Source organism: Schistocerca nitens, chromosome 4 (genome assembly GCF_023898315.1).
Source record: "Schistocerca nitens isolate TAMUIC-IGC-003100 chromosome 4, iqSchNite1.1, whole genome shotgun sequence".
Lineage (NCBI taxonomy): Eukaryota > Metazoa > Arthropoda > Insecta > Orthoptera > Acrididae > Schistocerca > Schistocerca nitens.
Genome location: NC_064617.1, coordinates 296391853 through 296406180, shown reverse-complemented (window position 1 = coordinate 296406180; position 14328 = coordinate 296391853). Strand labels below are relative to the sequence as shown.

Genomic DNA, 14328 nt, shown 5'->3' with positions numbered 1-14328 from the left:
ATACTCCTTCCACCTTTCTGCTTTCCCTTCTTTGCTTAGAACTGGGTTTCCATCTGAGCTCTTCATATTCATACAAGTGGCTCTATTTTCTCCAAAGGTCTCTTTAAGTTTCCTGTAGGCAGGATCTATCTTACCCCTAGTGAGATAAGCTTCTACATCCTTACATTTGTCCTCTAGCCATCCCTGCTTAGCTATTTTGCACTTCCTGTTGATCTCATTTTTGAGATGTTTGTATTCCTTTTTGCCTGCTTCATTTACTGCATTTTTATATTTTCTCCTTTCATCAATTAAATTCAATATTTCTTCTGTTACCCAAGGATTTCTACTAGCCCTTGTCTTTTTACCTACTTGATCCTCTGCTGCCTTCACTACTTCTTCCCTCAGAGCTACCCATTCTTCTACTTTATTTCTTTTCCGCATTCCTGTCAATTGTTCCCTTACACTCTCCCTAAAACTCTGTACGACCTCTGGTTTAGTCAGTTTATCCAGGTCCCATCTCCTTAAATTCCCGCCTTTTTGCGGTTTCTTCAGTTTTAATCTACAGTTCATAACCAATAGATTGTGGTCAGAGTCCACATCTGCCCCTGGAAATGTCTTACAATTTAAAACCTGGTTCCTAAATCTCTGTCTTACCATTATATAATCTATCTGATACCTTCTAGTATCTCCAGTATTCTTCCATGTATACAACCTTCTTTCATGATTCTTGAACCAAGTGTTAGCTATGATTAAGTTATGCTCTGTACAAAATTCTACCAGACGGCTTCCTCTTTCATTTCTTACCCCCAATCCACATTCACCTACTATTTTTTCTTCTCTCCCTTTTCCTACTCTCGAATTCCAGTCACCCATGACTATTAAATTTTCATCTCCCTTCACTAGCTGAATAATTTCTCTTATCTCATCATACATATCATCAATTTCTTCATCATCTGCAGAGCTAGTTAGCATATAAACTTGTACTACTGTAGTAGTCATGGGCTTTGTGTCTATCTTGGCCACAATAATGCATTCACTATGCTGTTTGTAGTAGTTTACCCACATTCCTATTTTTTTATTTATTTAAACCTACTCCTGCATTACCCCTATTTGATTTTGTATTTATAACCCTGTATTCACCTGACAAAAAGTCTTGTTCCTCCTGCCACCGAACTTCACTAATTCCCACTATATCTAACTTTAACCTATCCATTTCCCTTTTTAAATTTTCTAACCTACATGCCTGATTAAGGGATCTGATATTCCACGCTCCGATCCATAGAACGCCAGTTTTCTTTCTCCTGATACGGCGTCCTGTTGAGTAGTCCCTGCCTGGAGATCCAATTGGGGGAATATTTTACCTCCGGAATATTTTACCCAAGAGGACGCCATCATCATTTAACCATACAGTAAAGCTGCATGCCCTCGGGAAAAATTACGGCTGTAGTTTCCCCTTGCTTTCAGCCGTTCGCAGTACCAGCACAGCAAGGCCGTTTTGGTTAGTGTTACAAGGCCAGATCAGTCAATCTTCCAGACTTTTTTTGCCCTTGCAACTACTGAAAAGACTGCTGCCCCTCTTCAGGAACCACACGTTTGTCTGGCCTCTCAACAGATACCCCTCCATTGTGGCTGCACCTATAGTACGGCTATCTGTATCGCTGAGGCGCGCAAGCCTCCCCAACAGCAAGGTCCATGGTTCATGGGGGGGCACTTACATGTAACAATACAGATGAATAAATGTTTTAAGAAATGCAGATTGTAGAGTATTGGTATGACAAAGTAAAAACAACTTTTTAATGGTGTGTGTAACAAAGCAAAGTAACTGCTGTCAAAAAAATGACTTCTTTAGCATGCTAATCCATATGATAATTGAGCCATTTGAAGATAGAACTGATACAGGTTACTCAATTTTCTAAGTAAAGCAACAGCTAAGGTAATGAAGTAAATTGCAAACTAGCCCTAAATGTAACTATTTCATAAACCTATGTTGACTTTCAGAGAATGATAGGTATGGTTTATATAAAAGTAAATATTTTGCAAAGTCTGTGATTCAAGCATAACAATGAAGTAACTAGTAAAAGTGAGCAAGCATAGCATCACGATTTTATGAAGTGGTGATTGTCAATAATCATTTTGAAAAAGTTAATACTTAAAATATAATAATTTCAAAGAAAAGGAAAAATTTTTTTCTAACAACTTCTCAATTAATTACTTAAATTATAGAAGGAAAATAGAACATAGGATGTGTTTTGTCCTCCCTTAGATGTAAGTTGAGAACACAAGCTTAGGATATGTTATCTGTTTCTCAGGGACTTGGAGGATTCATAAAAGGTAGCTCACAAGCTGTATGGAGAAAGAAGTGAGAACATCTACCACAATGTCTCCTCCCTTTCCCTTTTTGTAATAGAGTATCATGAAGAATGCCACACATAGTGACTTCCCACCCTCTAGCTTAAATGTTTTAGTGAAAGTGGTTCATAAGGATACACACAACAGTGACTACAGCTGTGACTAAATGAGTGAGTAATGAAATGCAAAATGTTTTTGTGCATTTCTCTTTCAGTTACAGACTGAAAACCTTAAATCACAAAATTAATTTTGTTAATCAAAAATTTTATTTCATATTTCTATGTCACTTATGTATATGATTTGTAAAAATCCACTATATCATGTTTTTCCATATATATATTAATTTTGTGGGTCTAGTTAACCAAAAATTTTGTTTCATGTTTCTATGTTATTTATGTACATGCTTCCTAAGAACCCACTAAATCATGTTTTTCTTTATATATATTAATTTTGAAGGTTAGTATTAAGGGAAATTTAACTTAAATCAGTTTCATTTAAAAGAGATCAGATGTAGTAACATCACATGTTCCTAATAGTTATTTTGTTCAAAAATAAAAAGGGAGTGATGTGGCGAAACCAGCACTGGATCACCATGAGAGACACAGAGTTGAGTGAGTGTGCTTGGACTTATCCCAGTTCACTACTACCAGTGCCACATCATCATATCAAACCTGTGCTTAGCATACAAAGAATTGCAACATAATCTAAGGGTGTATGCTTCAGTATATTAATGTTACCATTGTGAAGTCTTACAATGATCAAATCAATATGTTTCACTATGTATATTGCTTTAGAAAAAAATAAGTGGCACTAAATAATGAAGCTAGAAAGCTAAAAATTGTTCAGAATGTGCAAATGTGTGTCACAATTGAAAGTTACAAGTCTCAATTTGACTGGGACAATATTTTGGTCAAAATTGGCATTTTTACAAAAAATTGCAGGTGCTAAATATTAGACTCAGGAAGAGGAAAATTCATATGTTGTCTCAGTTTTATATAAAAACATTAACTATATGATTCCATTAAGCTGCCTCTATTAGTTTTCAAGTCATTTACCAAAAATCAATTTTGGAACAAAAATATCCTTAGTCATATCAGATTAAGTATCATTTGTATTTGTTATAGGAAGTTCTAATTACAGCACTTAATTACAATGATGAAATAATACAGCTGTACCAAGTTTCAAGACTTTATTATAAATGACGATCATTACAACAAATCTTAAAGAGGCAATTCAGAGATCATGTTCGACTGTCGGTTCCATTCTAAAAATTCCAGCCAGCGAAGTTTAAACGCAGTCGAGCTAAAACTTTTTCATTAACTAAATCAAACTTAACTTTATTCATATAAAAATTAAGAAGACTGTAAATTGTTAAAGAACAGAGATATTAAGTAACACATGTCTGAAAAAGAGGTCATTTAGATGTTGCTACCTGTGCCTAGACTGGTTGATGATAGGTGTTCCTTTCAGAAGTCAACTGTGCCAATATACAAACACAACCAGTGAGACACTTCACACTGAGATATCTAGCTGCCCACATCAGTCAAACACGTGCGAGCATTGTGCCTTGGATGGCGTAACAGTCACGCAGCTACAAAACACATCTTTGGTAAAAGTAGGAAGGGAACTCACAAGGAATTTACACAAACCTGGATCACTTAGATTACATGGAAGTAACTTTTTGTGTGTTGCCCAAAATGCTGACAAAACTGCATGGCATGGGGCGAGATTATTTTTTACTTTTAAGGCGAGCAATTAACTTCGATGATTAGAGGTCAGGATGATGGACCAGTGTACTTGGAACTTCCTGTAGAAGTCACCTATGAACTGTTCATAGTGCTGTTTCCAACAAGGACATTATTATTATTATTATTATTATTATTATTATTATCAAGAATATTATTATATTTTGTGTGTGTGAATGTTTACAGAATATATCAATCAGTTATAACTCAAAACTTTTATTTATAGTCACAGTTCCTGATCCCGCTGAGTAAATAGCAAGTAGGAACATTTTCCTTCAGTGAATACGAAGAATAATGTGAGTTTGCAGACTGGAAATTATGGTCAGCATGTATTTCATTATTATCTGGTTGACCGAAAAAATAGGATTAGGCTCTTGTAAACAGCGAAGATTAATTATTTATTTGCCCGCTGCCCACAAGTTGGTGATCATGCCTACATAAAATGCTGTGCAGAAATTGTAGAAGAGCTGGTGTATGATGTGGCTTCTTTCACAGGAAGCCCTGCTTGTGATGAGGTAGAATAAACATGTGACAGGACTAGAGTAGGGTGTGCTGGGTGAGTCAATTGGGCAGGGCCTGGGATCTATGACAGTTGCTTTGGCAAACATGGTGGCCAATGGCATAGTCTGCAATGCCTGTTTAAGTAAATCTAATGGATCTGCTCTGCCACTGTTAGGAAAATATCAATGATTTTTTGTGGCCAGTTAGGTCAATTTAAAAGCACACGACTAGTCACAACTGTCATCTCGCTATTTCTCAATCAAGTCACTCCTCAATTGGCTTCACAAAGGCTGAGTGTACCCCACTTGCCAACAGCACTCAGCAGACCCACATGGTTACCCAACAAAGTCCTTAGCTTTGGTGATATAATGAGAACCTGTGTCACCACTGCAGCAAATCTGTTGGCAATACTGTCATCAGGAAGTGGAAAAATCATCTGCCTTGCCAATTTTACTCATTCCATGCCTAAATAATGCCCTGACTGCCATTGTTTGTTCTTGGAATTCTGATTTTTTTACTTACTGCAGTGTATGATGCAGTAAAGAATTCTGCAGTTTCTAGCCGTGTATGTTTATTAATTTATTAGGGTTAGTGCTCTGCACTAAAAAAGTTCTCTCTTCTTGGCATAAAATACTTTGACCCTTTATACTACCCAGTTTTTCTTTTGGCTTTCACTGTTATTGTCCATAGCCTGCTGTAGAGAAAAACTTGATTTAGTGTGTTGCAAGAATTACTTTAGGAACAAATTAAATTTCTTATCTACTGTGTGCCATTGACAAACTTCTTCCCATTGTTCATTCTGTAAGTTCTCTCTCAATAGTGTGATTGAGTCAGCATTCATGTTTCTGTAAATGTTAAATTTTCTTGACTGTGCTAAAACTGTCTGATGGAGATGCTTTAACATTGCTATTTGACCATCATGAACAGACAATGTATTTACTTTAGGGATTACATCTATTTCATGAAAGATGGTTGAATTTAAAAATGAGTTGTGTTTTGTCTTTCTATTCTTGTCAAAATGCTACTTTGGAGAAATAGATCAAAACTGGACATCACCGACTCAGTCAGAAGTATCCAAGATGAAATCAGTATTGAAATAGACTATGATTTTACAATTATTTTTATTATATATTATTAGTACTCTCTATAATTACCAGATGAAGTACAAAACATTTCGTTTGAGGATAGTAAACTCTCAGAAATGTTGTCTTGTATGTTCCCATGTTTATCACTGAAGCACAGCATTTAAACAATTGTTCAATGCAAAGTTTATCTGAATCTGTGACTTTAATCCAGTTTTTGTATATATCAGGGATTCCACCTTTCATTACATTTTGCCTCCAATTATGTGATGCTACCTTATATTGTTCCAGGTGCATCTGCTTAATTTATGTGACTTTCAAATGATTATCAATTATATTTAACTCAAGGTAAAAATTCCTTCCAGTTTTTCAGTTCCCTGTGTGATGTGAGAAGCTCATCATTTAACAACCTTCTAATGTTTTGATGAAAAAGCCTAAACATACTTTGAATCTTACACCAAGTTGCTCTTACTGTATATGTAGTTATTCAGCAGCTCTGTCCTTCAGAAAGGTTTAGATCAGAAAACATTCAAATTTATACTATTTGAAACAATTTTACATTGGGAAAAATTCAGATTTATGTCACACTTTGTGTGGAGTGACTATATGAGGGATGATGAATCAATCACTCCCTTATCTGATTGATGCATTTTGTTGAATGACTACTAAAGTTCTGCATTTGCACATCAAAAGAATGCATCAACCAGGTCTTATCATATCACTCAAAGAGCGACACCATATCATATTAATGTAAGGGCAATTCTCAGTGATGTGTAATGGGCTATGGTCTGAACCATTATTAGATCAGCCAATTATCATTACATGATATTCTTTACCATTATTCAGTACACATTCCACATGGATCGCAGACAAAAGACTACAAAAATTTCTGCTTTATGATGTAAGATTTTCTTCAATTCCCAATTAAATCATTTAACAGAAGTAAAGACTATTTTTTTTTATTTTAATCTGGTGCAATGAAATTTGAAAACACATTATCAATTTTCACCATTGCTCACATTCAAAATGAAAACTAGTATTTCATTTTTACATAAGTATCCTAATGTTCTTTGGTTTTGGAGCTTTTGCTTCTCAAATACTTCAGTAGTCTGTTATGTTCACTTAATAAAAGAAGCAAACAGGTCTTGAAGTCAGTGATATGCCAATATACAGGTAACAAGATTAACATAAATGATCACAGAATTAGCTTCCTAAAGAAATGATTGCAGTAAATTGTACTATATGGCACTAAAATTACTGTATAGGATTACATCATGAAACTCAGTGCCTGGTGGAGAGAGATAAAGAAAAGAAAGATATCTTCAAGGATAATGAAGAGATGAAGACTACTACAACATAATTTTACAGCACACAAATTCTATAAAAGTATATTCTTACGATTGACTTGGTGGCTTCGGCAGAAGCATTTCATCAGAAGGTGAACTTGTAACATCAGCTTGAACTTCACTAAGTTGACTGCGAAGTGGTGATTTCTCAAGAGATGTCACTTCACCTGGATGTCCTGCATCTGCTTGACTGCTACTAACTGCTTCATATTGTGACATTCTTTTTGAGCATACAGATGCAATGTCCTATAAGATGACACAGAACAAAAATGAGAAAACAATTAATGATTTAGATTTCACAAAATCATGAAAATCTAGTGAACAATAAAAGGTAAAAATTAAATGAGGAAAACAATTTGGCAATAAATCATAAGCTATGACAACTACCATTAGCCACATAAAAATTTCAGCACTAAACTTCCTGTCATTATCTTTTGCTATCTAAGGAGGAAATTGGAATAGGGAAAAGATATAATAATGTCAAATAGACCATAAATATGACACTGAATCAATTGAGAATATCACTCTAAGTACTATTTGCTAGAAAGTCATCAGTCCAGACACAAGGCTAGTCCAGTATACCAAAATTTCTCATTTTTCTCGCTAAAGTCCAGAATGGTATTTAACGCCTCTCAGAAGTCAAGAAACAAGGCATCAACATAGACAATGCAGTCACCTTTCCCTGGGGAAGTTGTGGATAAATGGAGTGAGCCGAGTTTCGCAAGACTGTGACTCACATGATACTTGCTAAATTCTACACAGGAAATTTTTTGCCTCAAAATAGGTCATAAGATACAGGAATAACATGTGTTCCATAATTCTGTAACAGAGTGACACTAGGAATATATGCCTATAATTATGTGCATCTGTTTGCATTCTTTGAAAGAGGAGCCACCTACACATTTTCATCACCATTTAAAATGCTCCAGTGTTCCAGCAATATTCACTAACTTGTTAAATGATACTGGGTTAGTAACTGATGTTCAGAAATTAAATGTAGTGGATGTGGTTTGTACTCTTCATTCTAGGTTGGCATACGTCAACACATTAATTCATTCTGTTACAGAAATGAAAGCCAGAGTCATCAAAAATATAATTGGATCACATAGCAAAATTACCTTGACACTGATGAAAGTTCAACATTCACAAATTCTGAGACATCAAGGAATCACCAGTTTACTATTGGAGGAAGTGTGGGACGCAGAACCTATAGAGCCAGACCTAGGCATGAACAAGTAAACAGAGCCAAATAGGATGTATGTAGCAGATGTTATTCAGAGGTGAAGAGATGTGCCCAGGATAGAGTAGTGTGGAGAGCAGCATCAAACCTGTCTTCAGAAGGAAGAGCACAATAACAGCAATACAAAAATCAGATGCCTGTTGCCTGTCTGATGAATTATGCTGTCTACATTGTTCTTTTAGTCAGTGGTATACATTGCCATTAATATTTTCGTTTATTTTGTCATTTATTTACCAGTTGGATCTGCTCCGCAACTTATTCCATGTAAGATTTTTACTTTTGCCCTGTCATTTGTCTCTCACTTCCATATGAAACTTTCTGTCACCTTGTTTTTCTCATACAGTCTTTATACTTTTTTCATTTTTTTCATGTTTCATTACTTCCTCCTAGGGAGGAGGGTGGGCAGTATTAGGATTTTCTTATATGCCCCTGTTCAGATACAGGATAAGAGCGGTTTGTTCTGTGTTGAATATCCATTATTTTTTAGTGTGATGCCAGTATGGGGGAGGTTCTTTTATCTCACAATTGGGAAGGTATTTGGAGGGTAGTTTCAGGGACTGTTCTGGTATTCACCTTACAGTAAGGGAAAACAGTGTAAAGCCCTGATGACACTGTATTTTACCAAAGTGAGCACAGCTGCTTCTTATACAGTAGCCTACCTTCAAGCTTATCATAAAGCTGGGACACAGCTACATTAATCATCACCTCAATCAACTCTCTGGGAGGTTTCCAGTTCGTGTGCTGCGCATGTAGTTGTTGGTCTTCTCTCTTTGGTGAGTGGTTGTAGTTCTCATGATTGCCTGCGCATTTGACACATGTGGTCTCACTGTGGTAATATTTTGTCTCATGACTCTCTTGTTAACACTTAAAGCACTAGGGCTTTGTGTCAAGTACAACTGGGAGAGGTTCCCCCTTAATTCAGAAGCCTAAGAGCTTGTGCAGCTCAAAGACATGGTCAAAGCTCTTTCTCCTCCCATTTGTTCTCAGCTGTATCATCTACTGGAATGAATAGCTGTGGCCTTGTCTTATTAATTTGGTTGTGTACATCTCCAAACCCAGCACATAACAGTCCATTCTGGACTGTCTGTTCTTTGTACAGCCACAGTAGCCACTGAAGGAGGGCCTTGGCTGTTGACTTTTCTTCTTCTGTTGCACCATATTCTCTGGTGTAGTGACAATTTAATTTTTGAGATAAGGCTTCAGAGCCTTATAATTGTACAAGCTTCCTGCCTGGACTTCTAGCATGGAGTCATTGTCAAGATTTTTGACACTGATCTCAAGTATGCAATGTCCTGCAGATCACCATGAAACCTGATCCAGTCTACTAAGTGCAGAAGGAAGGTGCTGGAGCCTTCAGGTGATGGTTATTCTGTACAATGACCTGACGGTCATTTATTAGCTTTAATGTGCCATCTGTAGTGCATCTATAGCAGAATAAATCACTCTTACTCAACTCAGAGTTCTCAGCAGGCCTGTCCAGCTCTTATTCCAAGTTTCATCAGGCATAAATCAATTGATCACAATTCATTGTGTCATTTAGTCACTCAGGTGCTTTGGTGAGCAGGACTGCTGAAGGTCCCTTTGTCTCCTTAGGTGGTTTCATCGCTCCCCATGGTGCGACCAGTCAACAACAATTTTCTTTCACTGTAATACAGCAGGTACAAAAATTTTGCCCAGATACACCCACTCCACATATCTACCTGCTTACCCTCTCCAGTGTCTCATTCAGTTTTCTTGGTAGGCTAACAGTATTTTCTGGCATATTCTTTACTCCAGCTCTGCCTCCATCTTCTGTCACAACTGTATCATATTTTCCTTCGCCTCCTTTATCTCTATTGTACTCATCCTGTTTCCAGTTCCACATCACATAACACTGATCTCTGTTCTCCCACTTCCCTTCCTTGAACATTGCTTGATCTTTGCCATCCTCCTACACACCTCTTGAGGCAATCATAGTACACTCATTACAGTAATTGAAAGCTAACAAACAAATAATGTATGGTTTAGAGGTAACAACTCACTGTATAGTTGAGGCTTTGGGTGCTAGGTAGCTTAAGTGTGAAGTTGTTCCATGTTCTGTAGTGAAACATAGGTACAGGAAACCATGCAAAGCAGTGAGAACCAGGTTTTATTTAATGTCTTTGGGAAGACTTTAGAAAAAAATGTTGCTACTGTTACAGTAGATTTCAGGAAAAACGTCTCAGTTTATCAGAGTTTCTGTGTCAGGTGTATTATGCACACAGAAAGAAAAATGTGACAAAAGTAAACAGTCTACTCTTGGTAAGACAAGAAGAAAACAGTCATGTGTGACAGGAAAAGTTGACGATTTTGTAAAAAGTGCTTCACAGTCGAAGGTGTATATATGGATACTGGATGGTTTCATGGATGCTGTTCTTATCGGCTCCTCATCAAAGTAGCAGATGACAGCTCCAGTTGTAAATAGATCCCTCAAATTGAGTTGAGTGGAGAGATTATCAGTAGATTGACTATAAATATGGCCTCCAGGAGCTCAGTACTTGGTTTTATGGTGAAATATTGACAACATATTTTTACATTCGACATGGTACACATATTTTTGCACTGCAGCTGCAGATTAAATGCACCAGTAAGGTGATGTGCTACTTATGAGGCAGCTGCAGTATAAAAATATCACAGTAATTATACATGACTATTCAACAGAACATGATTTATTAACAATTGGAAAGAGACTCTATAAAGTAACAACAAACACAGTGGAATACAAAGGACGATGTTTACTTCTGTGTTAAACTTACACAGTGTATAGTCCCCCTCTTCAAATTTCCATGTGAGGACTGCCCACAGAGAGGTTATCAGGAGGAGGATGAAAAAGGCAAATGTCAATGAAACAGAGTGTGGAACATTAGAAACATGAACATTGTAGGGAAACTGGAGAATCTAAAAAGAGACAATGTCAGATTAAAGTTAAGCTTGGTAAGTATTAGTGAGGTAAAATTGAAAGAGGACAGAGATTTCTAATCAGATGGTTTGAGGGTATTAGTCACAGCATTAGTGAATGGTGTAACAGGTGTAGGTATCATTATGAGCAGAAAAGTAGGTACCAGGGTCAGTTACTAGGACTAAAAATAATCCAACATATTTACTTCTACACCTATGTGACTGCTCTGCAATTCAAACTTAAGTGCTTAGGAGAGGGTTCATAGAACCACTTCCAAATTATTTCTCAACTGTTTCACTTTCGAATAGTACATGGTAAGATTGAATACCTAAATCTTTTTGCCCTAGCACCGACTTCTCTTATTTAATCATGATAGTCATTTCTCCCTATGTAGGTGGAAGTCAATAAAATATTTTTACATTCAGGTGAGAAAGTTGATGATTGAAATTTTGTGAAAAGATCACATCACAACATAAAACACCTTTGTTTTAATGACTGCTACCCCAACTCACCTATCATATTTGTGACACTCTTCCCCTATTTCCAAATAATACAAATTCATCTAACTGAAATTTAACATAAATTTTTAGTACTCATGTGGCAAACCTTATACTTTTATTGTTCAGGGTCAACTGCCACTTTCAGCAGCAACAGATAACTTGTACATACTATTCTGTAATTTGTATTGATCTTTTGATGAGTTTACTGGATGGTAAGCATCACCCTCATTTGTGGATGTCCTGTCAATCAAATGTTATGTAAACCTGCAAACAATCTAAGAGGGCTGTTCAGATTGTCTTCTAAACTACACTCCTGGAAATTGAAATAAGAACACCGTGAATTCATTGTCCCAGGAAGGGGAAACTTTATTGACACATTCCTGGGGTCAGATACATCACATGATCACACTGACAGAACCACAGGCACATAGACACAGGCAACAGAGCATGCACAATGTCGGCACTAGTACAGTGTATATCCACCTTTCGCAGCAATGCAGGCTGCTATTCTCCCATGGAGACAATCGTAGAGATGCTGGATGTAGTCCTGTGGAACGGCTTGCCATGCCATTTCCACCTGGCGCCTCAGTTGGACCAGCGTTCATGCTGGACGTGCAGACCGCGTGAGACGACGCTTCATCCAGTCCCAAACATGCTCAATGGGGGACAGATCCGGAGATCTTGCTGGCCAGGGTAGTTGACTTACACCTTCTAGAGCACGTTGGGTGGCACGGGATACATGCGGATGTGCATTGTCCTGTTGGAACAGCAAGTTCCCTTGCCGGTCTAGGAATGGTAGAACGATCGGTTCGATGACGGTTTGGATGTACCGTGCACTATTCAGTATCCCCTCGACGATCACCAGTGGTGTACGGCCAGTGTAGGAGATCGCTCCCCACACCATGATGCCGGGTGTTGGCCCTGTGTGCCTCGGTCGTATGCAGTCCTGATTGTGGCGCTCACCTGCACGGCGCCAAACACGCATACGACCATCATTGGCACCAAGGCAGAAGCGACTCTCATCGCTGAAGACGACACGTCTCCATTCGTCCCTCCATTCACGCCTGTCGCAACACCACTGGAGGCGGGCTGCACGATGTTGGGGCGTGAGCGGAAGACGGCGTAACGGTGTGCGGGACCGTAGCCCGGCTTCATGGAGACGGTTGCGAATGGTCCTCGCCGATACCCCAGGAGCAACAGTGTCCCTAATTTGCTGGGAAGTGGCGGTGCGGTCCCCTATGTCACTGCGTAGGATCCTACAGTCTTGGCGTGCATCCGTGCGTCACTGCGGTCCGGTCCCAGGTCGACGGGCACGTGCACCTTCCGCCGACCACTGGCGACAACATCGATGTACTGTGGAGACCTCACGCCCCACGTGTTGAGCAATTCGGCGGTACGTCCACCCGGCCTCCCGCATGCCCACTATACGCCCTCGCTCAAAGTCCGTCAACTGCACATACGGTTCACGTCCACGCTGTCGCGGCATGCTACCAGTGTTAAAGACTGCGATGGAGCTCCGTATGCCACGGCAAACTGGCTGACACTGACGGCGGCGGTGCACAAATGCTGCGCAGCTAGCGCCATTCGACGGCCAACACCGCGGGTCCTTGTGTGTCCGCTGTGCCGTGCGTGTGATCATTGCTTGTACAGCCCTCTCGCAGTGTCCGGAGCAAGTATGGTGGGTCTGACACACCGGTGTCAATGTGTTCTTTTTTCCATTTCCAGGAGTGTATTTATAAGTACATTAAGGACAGCATAGCATCTATAACACTTCCATGGGGAACCCCAAATATCAATTCTGTTTCAGCTGATGACTTCGTATCAATTACTAAGAACAGCAAACTTTCTATCAGGAAATTATAATCTAGCTGCACAGCTGAGATGGAACTCCACAGGAACACAATTTTATTACAAAAATCTTGTGAGGAATAGTGTCAAAAACCTTCTGAATATCTATAAATATGGAGCCAACTTGAAATCCCCTGTCAACAGCATTCAGTACTTCATGTGAATAAAGAGCATGTTGAGTTTTACAAGAAAAATATTTTCTGCATCTGTGCTGGCCATCTGTCAATAGATAATTCTATTTGGAGTATTTCATAATGTTTGAATGTTCTAAAATCCTCCTGCAAATTGATATCAGTGATTTGAGTGTATAATTCAGTGGATTACTTCTGTTTCTATTCTTGTGTACCGGTGTGAAGTGGGCAACTTTAAGAGTCTTTAGGTCTGGATCTTTCATACACAAACCACAATTGTTGAGGTCTATGAGGAAATGGAGAGAATATATGAGGAAATAAGCTCACCAGACAAAAAATTAATTGCCTCTAAAGAAATCCTTACAAGCATCATTTAATACCGCATAATTCCACTCCTAGACTTGATAACTGTATGGATTTGGTTAGTAAGTGAGTCCACAAGTTTGTGCGCAAATGTCAAATCCAGTTAAGCCATTCACTGATTGTCTGATCATGCAGTTCCATCACATTTTGGGGCTGCAGATGTTGGTGTTTTACTCCATCTTCCAGCAGATTTTCTATGTGGTTCAAGTCAGGTGATTTTGCACACCAATCAGATGTTAAAGGATGGGATAGCATTCAGGAAACCATTCACATATTCTTCCGGCCCAATGAATATTGCTGTTGTCATCTTTATGTGCTTGTGTCAGC

At 38.5% G+C, this 14328-nt stretch overlaps 1 protein-coding gene and 1 long non-coding RNA gene across 2 annotated transcripts in view; one reads left to right on the top strand and one right to left on the bottom strand.

Moving 5' to 3' along the window:
* LOC126253221 (uncharacterized) overlaps nt 1-2497 on the top strand; it is a 57309-nt gene extending 54812 nt beyond the window's left edge. Inside the window, exon 3 of the long non-coding RNA XR_007545923.1 lies at nt 2289-2497. This is a non-coding gene — a long non-coding RNA (uncharacterized LOC126253221). The remainder of the gene's footprint in view (nt 1-2288) is intronic.
* Nucleotides 1-14328, bottom strand: part of LOC126253219 (uncharacterized protein DDB_G0284459-like) — a 457157-nt gene that overhangs the window by 94996 nt on the left and 347833 nt on the right. Inside the window, exon 12 of the mRNA XM_049954404.1 lies at nt 7055-7248. Coding sequence (XP_049810361.1) covers nt 7055-7248 — 194 coding nt within the window. The remainder of the gene's footprint in view (nt 1-7054; nt 7249-14328) is intronic.